This window comes from Nelumbo nucifera, chromosome 1 (genome assembly GCF_055504915.1).
Source record: "Nelumbo nucifera cultivar China Antique chromosome 1, China Antique-T2T, whole genome shotgun sequence".
NCBI lineage: Eukaryota > Viridiplantae > Streptophyta > Magnoliopsida > Proteales > Nelumbonaceae > Nelumbo > Nelumbo nucifera.
In genome coordinates, this window is record NC_142649.1 from 118658738 (window position 1) to 118671361 (window position 12624).

At 48.0% G+C, this 12624-nt stretch overlaps 1 protein-coding gene across 1 annotated transcript; it reads right to left on the minus strand.

Annotated features, from left to right (window-relative positions):
- Positions 1-207: 207 nt before the first annotated feature.
- On the minus strand, positions 208-816 carry LOC148803738 (uncharacterized). The gene has a single exon (XM_088897482.1). It carries the CDS (start codon positions 814-816, stop codon positions 208-210), a length of 609 nt encoding a protein of 202 aa, XP_088753608.1.
- Positions 817-12624: the final 11808 nt, after the last annotated feature.

The window sequence follows — 12624 nt, forward strand, 5'->3', positions numbered from 1 at the left end:
ATACTATCGCACATAGGGCATGCGTAATGGGTCGACCTACTATGGCATTGTAAGGAGAGGGAGTTGCGACCACCAGAAACGTGTGCTCGAACCTCACGATATTCAGCCACGTGCCGACCTCTACGGGTACTGAGACTCGCCCGAGAGGTTTGACCTCCTCGCCGCTAAAGCCTACCAGGGGAGTGTCTATCAGTTTAGGTCATTTTTTTAGAGCTGTAGCTTGTCAAAGGTGTCCTTGAATAGTATGTCTGCCGAGCTACCCGAGTCCACTAGGATTCGCTTGACTTCGAAGTCGTTGAGCCTCAGCTTCATCACTGGAGCATCATTGTGAGGATACTGGATCCCACGCACATCATCCTCTGTGAAGTAAATTGGTTCTTCAAGTCGAGGTTGTTTTGGTGGGTTCTCTTCTTCATTTTCTAGTTCGCGGATTGAGGTTCGTCCAGCTGCCAAAGTACACCCTGCGATGATGGACCCGCCAGTAATCATATTGATTACCCTGCGGATCTGTCTCTCCTCGGGCAACTGCCGTGGCGGCTGCTCGTTCTGCCTCTTACTGGTCTTGGGGGCATTCCTTCTCTGGTCCCCCTGCCGGTCTGCTTTCCGATCTGCCTGGCTTCTTTCTTCTCGTTGTACAAAGTTTTTCAAGTACCCGCGGCGGATGAGCTCCTCTATCTCATTGCGGAGGTTTCTGCAATTCTTCGTTCTGTGCCTGTGGTCTCTGTGGAAGTGACAGTAGACGTTCCAGTTTCTTGTTGCAGGATCTCCCCTCAACCTAGGAGGCCACTTGACAAAGGAGGTGTCCTTGATGGCCATTAGGATTTCTCCTCGCTTAGCGTTGAGAGGTGTGTAGTTTGTCCTTTTGACAGGTGGGGTCCTAGAGCACCGACCTAACTTGTGAGATCGTGAAGGAGATCGGCTCCCAAACTTGTTTCCTCCCCTACTCGGAGACTTGCTCTTTCTTCTTTTGTGTCCATCATTACCTATGTTGTCACTGTCTCTTTGTCTTTTTTTCTGCCGGGTTGTCAGTCTTATGGTTCATTTTCTCTTTGGTTCCGATGAACTGGTTGGCTAGATTGAGGAATTCTGTGATGTCTTTTGTTTTATTGGTCACCACATGCCATTTGAACTCTCTGTGAGTTATTCCTTTCTTGGCTTTCGTGAGTCTTACTGCCGGGTCTAAGTCGGGGATCTATAGGTAGGTGTCGTTGAAGCATTTGATGTAGCTTCTAATCAACTCTCCTCTCTGAGCCACAGTGAGGAGGCTCTCCTGCGACCTTGGGCACTTCTTGCTGGTGATGAAGTGCGAGGTAAACAACTCTGCGAACTGCACCCATCTCTTGATCGATCCCGGCACGAGGTTCCGTTACTAGGTCCGAACTACCCCCTTAAAAGTGGTGGAGAAAGCCACACACATGCAAGACTCGTCAGCCCCAGGCAGGTGCATCTGGGACTGGAAGGAGTCCACATGATCATTAGGATCAAAAGACCTATCATACTTGTCTAGGGGAGGCATTTTGAAATCTTTGGGCATCGGGGTCGCCAAGAGCTCGGGAGACAGGGGAGATGACCCGGAAAGCAGGGGAGGAGCGATCTTTGTAGCTATCGAGCTCGCCTCCTCCTTACCTTTAGCCTACCCTTCTAGTTGGTTCGGTCTTGTTGGCTGGCTGTTCTAAGCTGAAGTACGGCGTGCCTTGCAACGCCTCCATTGCTGCTTCTTTATCGGCTCAACATTAGTACTGCTGATTTCGGTATGCTCTGGTACCATTCTTCCGCGAGGTAGCTCTTGGTTCCAAGTGGGATTCTGAGGCTAGCTATCACGGACGGAATGGCCCTGCCTTGAGTTCGCACCCAAAACCCCAAACTAGTTACCTATAAGCGACCCGTCTTGCTATGAACGCTGAGGAAGATTGGCCCTGTTAGGCTGAGTATCCCCGGATCTGTTTCCGAGGTTCCCTTGCAAAGCAGGTGGAGTGATCTGACCATCTCTCCTCCCGCGGGGTGAGACCTAACTCCTGGGAGGAACTGGGACTTGGGAAGTCTCTTCGCCTCGGTGGGGAGATCAAATGATGTCATGGTTCATGCGAGGTCGGTTCTGATTCTGCTGGGCCCCTGGGTGTCGAGGTGGAACCGGCTGCTGGCTCTGCGGTAGTGGGGGGAACTGCTGCTGGTAGAATAGGTACTGCTGAAATTGCTGAACTTGCTGCATTTGGACCTGGATGGCTTGCACACACTGCACCAAGTTGTCAAACTGGAACTGTCCAACTCTAGGGTGAACCATAGAAGGCTCAGAAAAGGTTACGCCTACCATTGGGGGAAGTGGGGCGTTCACCTGTGTGGTGCTTGGAGGCATGGTCAACGTTAGAACCCCAACCGCAGTAAGCAGGATGGTGAACTGGCCGATGCACACTGAAGGGAGTTGGGGTTGTCCCCTGGAGACGTTCATCTCGCTGCTTTGTCCGGTGTGACTGGAAGATGCCATTGATTCAGAGGAAAGTTGACTATAAAGAAGGCTTTTCGATCGATTTCCCACAGACGACGCCAATTGATGTAGCGTGATCTGATTACTCCCTGCTGGAGGATTATCTGGCTTCCAGTTGGGTAGCGAGCTAGGTGAATCTGAAAGACAGCGGATTAGAGAACCCGGGGTGGCTAACCCGGCGAGGTCGCTCCGATGCTTAAGTCAATAAACTGTGATGCAAGCTAAAAAGCTTTGAGAGCTAGAGAGCTAGAGAGTAGAAAAATCACGCGTACCTTGTGTCATTGGGGTTGATGCCTTTATATAGTTGAGCCCTTGCGGGTTTTACGGATCGGTTCCGGGATCTTCGTCCTGATGGGATCCATTTCTGCTTTAATTTGGGAGTAACCTTATCAACTAATAAAGATTATCAATTCCGTCCGATCCAGGCGGGGAGAGGATTAGGCCTGCCGTTACGCGGCGTGATCCCGTGAGGTTTGAAGTCTGTTGGAGAGACTTTCGGGATAGTTATGTTGCGGTCTGGGTCGGTAGCCCCGAGCTGATACTTCGGTCTTTTAGTTCCGAACTAGATTGAATGCCGAGGTGATTCTGTGCCGATGTGACCCTGTGTCGAGGTGATTGAATACCCGAGCTCAATTTTTGCGGATTAGGCATGCTAGGCTGAGCTGTCATTTCTTAGCCAGTTCGTGTCCACGTGTCCCCTTTTCTCTAGGTCGGGCCAAATCACCCTTCATTAGTACATTATTGTTGGTTCACATTATAACTTCACAATACAGAAAAGGCATCTTAAAATTTTATTCCAAATGAACAATCAATTTATAAAAAAAAAAATCAAGTGAACTTGAAAAAACATAATGAAACCAGAGAAAATACCATAACAAAATTAAAAAATATATATAATGAAGTTAAAAAAAATACAAATAACTTACATGTTACAAACAAAATTTAAAATATCAAATTTTACAATAATCTCTAAATTTTTCTTCAATTTCAAGTTCCACTTACTTCTTCATCTAATGATACATTCGATGATGTGTCATATCCTCCCGTATCTTGCACGCTATCTTCTGCATCAAACTAATATTTTAGAAAAATGCACATATTTCATTTGTTACTAGCTTCTCCTCTCATTTAGCAACCTGTTTCTTGCACTAAAATAAGATTCTAATGCTACCATGGACACTGAAAGAGTCAGTAGATCACGTGCAATGGTCACAAGCACAAGATAATTATTTTCATGTGCTTTTCACTAGTCTAAAATATCAAAATTATCTATTTTCCCATATGTAAGAAATTTTTAAAATTTTACACTGTAAATGAAAATTAAATTCATTAAAAGTTGAACCTGAACTATAAGAAGAAGGTATGACTATTTATTAAAGACCATATCTTAGCTCTACCTAACACAGTACTACTACTACTACTACTACTACTACATTCAACATGTGGGAATGAAAAAGTTTTTTTTTTAATTTTAGATTCATGTATATTATACATATCAAGTAATATTTTTTAGTTTATTCTTTTGTTTACCTGCATTAATATTTGTTTGTATATTTTCATTGTATGAATTAAGTATTATTTCTATACCTCCTAGTATGACCTTAAAATCAAATATTGCATTTAAGAAATCTAAAGAATAAATATGTTTCCTATATATATTTTAATTTTCATTTTCATTTGTTCAATAATATTTTTAAAATATTCTCAATTCTATGTTTTGCAAAACAATAATTAATTAAATATAAGTTATTAATTCAATTAGAGAAAGTTGGATAATAAAACAAACAAAATGCTTGTATAGTCATTAAATATTTGTACAAATTCTTTTATGCAAATTCCCATTTCTCAATCAAAGTCAGTTACTATACATTATTTGCCATTTTTTATTATAAAAAACTGTTAATACTTCCTCATATGATATATCTACTTTGTAACATAGCATAGATAGAATTCCATCTATGTTGGACATCTATCAGAAATTTGTATAACTATTTCCATATTGACAACATAATTTTTTAAAATCTTATTTACCTACACATGAAGATCTAATATATAAAATACAACTTCTACTTTTTAACGTGTTGTGAAATAGTTTATAAACCATACCATACACATAAATTTATAATATGGCAAGCGCGTCTAATATGAAATAATTTTCCTTTTAAAATATATTTTATTTGAGATTTTAAAATACTATCATTATCAAAAGTAATTAAAAAAATATGGGGATTTTATTGTTCAGTCCACTTATAAACTTTATTACAATTGGAGCAGTAACAAGTGGGGGAATGAATCAAAATTCAAGGGGGTAGTGAATCATTGGTGGAGTTGTTGGCAAATAAAACCCAAAAACCTAATAAAAGTTTATGAGGTGGATTGAACTCTAAATTTTCCAAAAATTATCTTCTATGCTATAAGTACGTATAGTATTTAAAATACTAGCTACAAAAGTTGAGCCAGTATAACACTGTAAAACTTGAAATTATTTTTTATGTAAAACCCATGTTTCATTAATAAAATGAGCAATTACACAAATATAACTAATATTATACTTAGAATGTCAAACATTTCAAGTAAGAGCAGTTTTATAAAAAAGATTTTCCAAAGTAGAACTTAAATTTTATCTATATATTCAAAAATTTTGCAACATTTAGTCTAATTGTATTCCTATAAACTTTTCTTCATGCAATATTAATTGATGTTTGTACAAAAGCTTCAAATATAGTATCTCCAACAAATATAAATGGTTGTTTAGCATATATATATATAATGTTTGTCTCATTTTCTGGGAATAGTGAAAATTATAAAATGATCCAAACCCAAAACCAATTTGGGTTTGGGTTGATTCGTTTTGAGTTTGTTGAATATGTTTTAGCATGTGTATTCTTAAATGATCAATGCCATTACTACTTTGATAACTAAAATACTTTTGCATTCAATGCAAATAGTTCTCAATCCCTTTCCTAATTGTTTTTTAAGTGTAAAATATTTCCAACAATTGCTGTTTTTTTATGCTTTAGAGCCTGAAGGTCCTAAATCACTGAGACTAGCCTCATCTTAATCTTGTTCAATATCATTAGCACCAATTCTAACATCTATGCTATTGTAATGCGATGAAGTTTGAGAATCATCAAATCCAATAAAGTCAACATGGAAAGGGTTAGAGAAACTGACTGATGAAGGGAAATTTGGCCCGACCACGCCATCACTCGACGCGTGGCAAAAGCGAACAGCTCGGGGCAACAGAGTGCCCAAAACACAAGCACCAAAAGAAAAAGGAGCACGAGCTCCTTACTAGGAGCCCGAGCTCCCTACTAAGAACCCGAGCTCCCTGCTAGGAGCCCGAGCCCGCTACTAAGGACCCAAGCTCCCTACAAGGAGCCCGAGCTCTCTCCTGGGCCATAAACCTCACAAGGCTGTGACCCGAGCTGGCCCATGGAAGCTCGGAGCACTCCCCAAACCGAACTCAAGACTTTGTCCCCCCCGTTACTTTGGCACTTTGCCTCCGAAACGCCAGACTAACCAAGCGTACCATACCTGACACCAAGGATGTCCGTTTCCAAGGGTGGCGCACCTGAATGATTTGGGATCTGACGCTTGACAGCCGCACTTCAAACGGCCTCCTGCCACCGCCACCTGCCATCGTCATCACCAGCCACAGAAATGGCTCCGACAAAAGGAGCAGTGGCGGTTCTGCCCGGCCAGAAGGGATGACATCCAAACTGGCAGGAGCTCAGAGATAGTCAGGCCCGATCTGACAGAAGCCTGGAAGTGAGTGCGCGAGGTGGTTATAAAAGGGTCCCTACCCCCCAAGAACAATGTATGCAAACTTTGCGCTATCTGGTTTATCTTGCCTTTGAAGGATTCTAACTTGAGCTTCGGAGTCTCTACACCGGGTTCTCCCCGGAGCTTCTTCATCTCCCCCGTTTCAGGTCCCCAGTTACTCAATTCAGAGGCAAGGTCATCGACAGATAAGACCGGCCGGATCGCGCATCATCAATTGGCGCCGTCTGTGGGAAAACGCTTCAAAAAGCCTCCCTCCAAACTGTCATACCCCCTTTTATCTTCTTCAAAAAACCCAACGCTCATGGCCTCTTCCAGCAATGCCGGGCGCGGCATAGAGACAAACACCACCGGGGAACAGCTTCAAGTTCCCGTGGTGTGCGTTGGACAGTTCACCATCCCCCTTTCGGTGGATGGAATCCCCAGTTTAAGTGCACCACAAGCAGTGGCGCCCATAAACCTCCCTGCCACAAGCATCCCCTTTCCTCCCCCTATTGAGACAACCTTTACTGAACCGACTGCCGTCCCCCTGGCAGCCAGCCAAAACCGGTTGGACGACCTGATGCAGTGCATGCGGGCAATGCAAGCCCAAATGCAACAGTTTCAGCAACACCAGCACCAGGTGCTGCACAACATCTCCCAGTATCACTATCAACAGTAGTTCCCCCAACTGCCACTGAACCAACCACTACTTCCACCTTGCCACCCTGCTCCGAGGTTGGCCAAGGCCTCCCCGCAGGATGCACGCCCCCACCAAGGCAAGGCCTCCAGGCCCCAGAGCCCCCCTAATAGCCAGGCCTCTTCCCCAGGCCGAAGAGAGAAAAAAGTCATCCCCGCCTCGCAGGCGAGTCGGGCACCTCGCCCGCGAGATCGGCACCTCGGCGCTCCAAGCCCGAGTTCCCACTCGCGGGAAACCGATTCAGCGCACTGGCAGCAGCGGACTACCAGCATTCTGGGCCCATCGAGCTTGGTAGCATGGAGGCCAGCAGTGCGGGTACAAGGCCCACTCAACAGCGAAGGTGCCGGCGAAGTCGCCGAACCGCCACCCGTGTCCTGTCAGAGCTCAGAGGCAAAGAGACGAGCTCGGACGAGGCAGGAGTCACCCCGATTCTCTCAGTTCCCTCCCCCCTCGCCTCAAAACTCCTGGCGGTCCCCTTGCCCAGAGATTTCAAGCTCCCGCCTCTGGACAAGTCTGACGGGTCCTTCGACCCCAACGACCACGCTGACGCTTTCTAGTCCCAAATGCACCTCGCCAGGGCCAACGAATCATGCATGTGCATGGCCTTCACCACCACCCTCCGGGGGGTAGCCCGCACTTGGTACAGGAACCTGGCCCCTGGGTCGATAAAGTGCTGGGCTCAGTTCGTGCAGGTCCTCACCGCACACTTTGTCACCAGCAAACGGTGCCCCAGAGCAGAGGAAAGCATCTTCGGAGTAGTCCAAAGGGAAGGAGAATCCATACGGGGCTACATTAAGCGATTCAACGAAGCATGCTTGCAGATACCGCGGTTAGACCCCGCGGTGCAGCTCGCGGCGGCAAAAAGAGGGCTAACGCACAAAGAATTCAAATGGCACATGGTAGCTAACCAGCCTGCAACCGTGGCCGAATTCCTCAAGCTCGCGGGCAAGTGCATGAGGACAGAGGAAGAAATCAACCAACGAACCGAGGGCGAAAACAAAAAAAGAAAGAGGGAAGGCGAGCCCTCTAACCCAGTCGACCGGAAAAACCCGGCCCGAGAGCCGAAGCCGAACCAGTCATTCCGAGCTCCCCTAGCAGTTCGGACAGATTACACGCCACTGAACACAAGGCGGACCGAGATCTTAATGACGATCAAGGACGCCCCATACACCCCGCCTAAAGGGAATTCCGAACGAAAGAAATAAGAATTTGTATTGTAGTTTCCTTAGAGATCATGGTCACAGTACCGAGCAGTGCAATAATCTCCGGGACGAGATAGAGGGGCTCATCCGTCGCGGATACTTGAGAAACTTTGTCCAGCACAACAATAATAACAATAAGGCAGATCGGCCGGGGGAGCACGAAAAGGATGCCCCCGAATCTAGCAGCAGGCCTGCCGAACCATTACAGCGACAGCCTCCGGTGGAGAGACCAGTTCGGGGAACCATCCATGTAATTGTGGGAGGTTCGGTGGTAGCAGGGTGTACCTCGGCAGTAGCTCAGACTTCAGTTCGCGAAGCGGCCCTCGAGGAACGGAACCCTCCAAAGAGACCAAAGACTGAAGAACCAATCTTCTTTTTGGAGGACGACGCGCGAGGAGTCCGCTACCCCCACGATGACGCGCTTGTCATTAAACTAAGGATCAGCGATTTTGAGGTCAGACGCGTACTCGTAGATTTGGGCAGCTCGGCAGACATCCTCTTTAAATCAGCATTTGACCAGCTACAGCTACGGAGGAGCGAACTAAAGCCTGCGAACACTCCCCTGGTGGGTTTCAGCGGAGAGGAAGTCAGGCCCCTCGGGAAAATAACAGTACCTGTGGAAGTCGGCACATGGCCTTGCGCGGTCAGGCTCAACCATGACTTCCTGGTGGTCGCGATCCCCTCCCCATACAATGCCATAATAGGGCGGCCGATCACGCATATCCTACGAGCGGTGGTCTCCACCTACTATTTGGCCATGAAGTTCCCTACGGACTTCGGTGTGGGGGAAGCGCGGGGCGACCAGCTCGAGTCCCGCAAGTGTTATGTTGCCGCCCTGAAGGGAAAAACCAAGGCAGTCGGCGACCTCGATCTGGAGCGGCCTGCGGAGCAAGGTGAGGAACGAGCTTCGCCCACAGAAGAAACAGTCGCAATCCCGACTTCGCCTACGGACCCAGCTCACACACTCCAGATTGGTGCTTCCATCGAAGAACCCCTACGGACCGAACTGGTGAGTTTTTTATTTAAAAAATTAGATATTTTTGCATGGTCCGCGGCCGATATGCCCGGTATTGACCCTGGCCTTATAACTCACAAACTCAACACTGACCCTATAGTCAGACCCGTTAGACAGAAGAAACGCAACTTAGCCCCAAAGCGCTGGAGGGCGGTCGATGAGGAGGTCGAGAAGCTCCTCGCAGCAGACTTCGTAAGGGAGGTCCATTACCCGAGCTGGTTGGCCAACCCTGTGCTGGTAAAAAAGGCGAACGGCAAGTGGCGCATGTGCGTCGACTACACCGATCTGAACCGAGCTTGCCCGAAAGATTGCTTCCCCCTCCCCAGAATTGACCGCCTAGTGGACGCGACCTCGGGACATGAGTTGCTAAGCTTCCTGGATGCCTACTCAGGCTACAACCAAATCCGGATGGACCAGTCCGATGAGGAAAAAACTAGCTTCATAACCGAGTTCAGGCTGTACTGTTACAAGGTCATGCCCTTCGGATTAAAAAATGGCAGGGCGACCTTCCAAAGACTTGTAAATAGGCTGTTTCGACCCCTGATTGGCACCAAGATAGAGTGCTATGTAGACGACATGGTCGTCAAGACACAGTTTTCACAAGAATTAATACAAGACTTAGATTCTGTCTTCCAAATCCTGCGTCAGTTTAGCATGAAATTGAACCCCAACAAATGTGTCTTTGGCGTCACCTCGGGCAAATTCCTAGGCTATATTGTCAATCGGCGCGGTATTGAGGCCAACCCGGACAAGATAAAAGCCATCCTAGATATGAGACCACCTCGGAAAGTAAAAGAAATTCAGAGGCTAAATGGTCGTGTAGCCACTCTAAGCCGCTTCATGTCCAAGTCAGTAGACCGCTGCCTACCTTTCTTCAAAGCAATCAAAGGCAAAGGGTTCGAGTGGACCCAAGACTACCAGCTCGCGTTTGACGAGCTAAAAGGTTATCTCACCAGTGTGCCAACCTTAGCTCGACCCGAGGAGGGCGAGGTCTTAGAACTGTACCTCTTGGCAAGCGATGAGGTGGTCAGTTCGCTACTAATAAAGGAAACAGATCGGGTCCAGCGACCCATATATTATGTTAGTAAAATTTTGCAGGGAGCAGAGACAAGGTACCCGCAGATAGAAAAGCTAGCATATGCACTGGTGATAGCAGCTCGGAAACTCCGCCCGTACGTCCAGGCTCACACCGCCATCGTCCTGACCGACAAACCTCTGAGACAAATTTTACTCAAACCCGAGGTTTCCGGTCGACTGACGAAGTGGGCCATCGAACTTAGCGAGTACGATCTCCAGTACAAGCCGAGAGCTGCCATTAAGGCCCAAGCCTTGGCAGATTTTATCGCAGAATGCACGTTTAGCCCCGAAGCCCCTGAGCCAGTCGAGCCCGAGGTCCCCAGTTCGGGCGAGCTCGGAGCTCCCAAGCCAATCGAGTCCGAACCCCGTGGAGTAGCAGCCAGCGTAGCATCTCTCTTGGTTAGACCAAGCGCGAACTGGGATGAGGAGCCCTGGATCCTTCACGTAGATGGCTCCTCGAACCAGCAAGGCAGCGGGGCTGGAATAGTGTTACGCGGCCCGAGCGGGACAAGGTTGGAATACGCACTACGCTTTGAATTCGCGGTGTCTAACAATGAGGCACTGATAGCTGGGCTGAACCTAGCACACAAGGTTTGAGCAAAGCACGTAGTTATCTGCAGTGATTCCCAGCTCGTGGTCAACCAGGTTACGGGCGAATATGAAGCACGCGAGCTCACTATGATTGCATACTTGGCAAAAGTAAAGGAGGCTCTGCTCAACTTCCAGTCACACTTCATCAGGCAAATCCCGAGGTCAGAGAACACTAAGGCCGATGCCCTGTCCCGGTTAGCCAGCACGAGTCACAACGCCATGAGAACCGTGTACATAGAGGACTTACCTCGGCCCAGCATTCTCGGTGGGGGCAGGAGAGGTCGCTCCCGTCACTGAAGCAGAGCCGAGCTGGATCGACCCACTCGCGAGCTTCCTGCTACATGGAACCCTCCCCGCAGATCACAACACAGCCAAGAGGGTGCAGCGCCAGGCAGCTACGTCCTGATAGACGAACGGTTGTACTGACGATCCTACACGCTCCCCTACCTACGGTGCTTGTGCCCAGCCGAAGTTGAGCTGGTACTCTGCGACACTCATGAAGGCTTGTGCGGCGGACACCTGGGGGGCAGAGCCCTCGCCAAAAAAGCACTACGACAAGGATACTACTGGCCAACGATGAAGACAGAGGCCATCGAGCTCGTCAGAAAATGCGACAAGTGTCAGAAGCATGCCAATATCCACCATCAGCCCGCTGTCGACCTCAAATACCTCACCAGTCCATGGCCCTTCGCCCAATGGGGCATCGACCTTCTGGGGCCATTCCCACCAGCGACAGGCGGGAGAAAATTCCTAGTGGTGGCAGTAGATTACTTCACAAAGTGGATAGAAGCTGAACCTCTAGCAATAGTTACAGCACGAAACATACAGAACTTCTTTTGGAAGAACATAGTATGTCGCTTCGAGCTACCTCGGGTATTGATCTCCGACAACGGCAAAAAGTTCAAGGATATCAAGTTCCAAGAATGGTGCCAAAGTATGGGAATTAGTCAGAACTTCACATCGGTCGCACACCCGCAGGCAAATGGCCAAATAGAAGTAATGAACAGAGCCATCCTCCGCGGACTGAAAGCACGACTAGACCGAGCCAAAGGGTTATGGGCAGATGAACTACCAAGTGTTCTATGGGATCACCGAACCACGGAAAAAACCGCCACAGGAGAGACCCCCTTTAACCTCACCTACGGCACCGAGGCGGTGATCCCGGCGAAAATCGAAGTACCTACGCTGCGACTAGAAGCATACGACGAACAGACAAACGAAGGCGAGTTACGCACCAACCTCGACCTACTGGACGAGGTGAGAGACCTCGCGCACATCCGAACTGTGGCCTACCAGCAAAAAGTAGCTCGGTACTATAACGCCAGAGTAAAGAAGAGGAACTTCCGCATCGGCGACCTGGTTCTCCGTAAGGTCATGGTGCCCGAACCCGGCGTAGGGAAACTTGGACCAAATTGGGAAGGACCCTACAGAGTAAAGAAAGCAATCGGGGGGGCATATGAGCTTGAAACCCTAGAGGGAAAACGAGTACCCCGAGCATGGAACATTGTCAACCTAAGGCGATACTACCTATAGACCGCCAAGTACCCCGAAGCCGAGGTAGAAAATGAACTAGTAGAGGACCGAAATAGTCAGTCCGGAAATAAACACAGCTCAAAGACAGGACAACCAACACTTGAGCAAAAAGCCCATTTCATTTCAGATAATGAGGTGTACAAAAAAAAATGATGAGCCATTTCATTTTTTACAAGTCCGGGGCTACTTCTTCATTATCAGAAGCCACTTCGACGATACCCGAAGGCCCTGTCTCCCCCTCGGAGTCCGGTTCACCATCCGC

What these genes read in the sequence shown, in the direction of transcription:
- LOC148803738 (XM_088897482.1), bottom strand. Translation starts at nt 816, where the DNA reads ATGGCCATCAAGGACACCTCCTTTGTCAAGTGGCCTCCTAGGTTGAGG.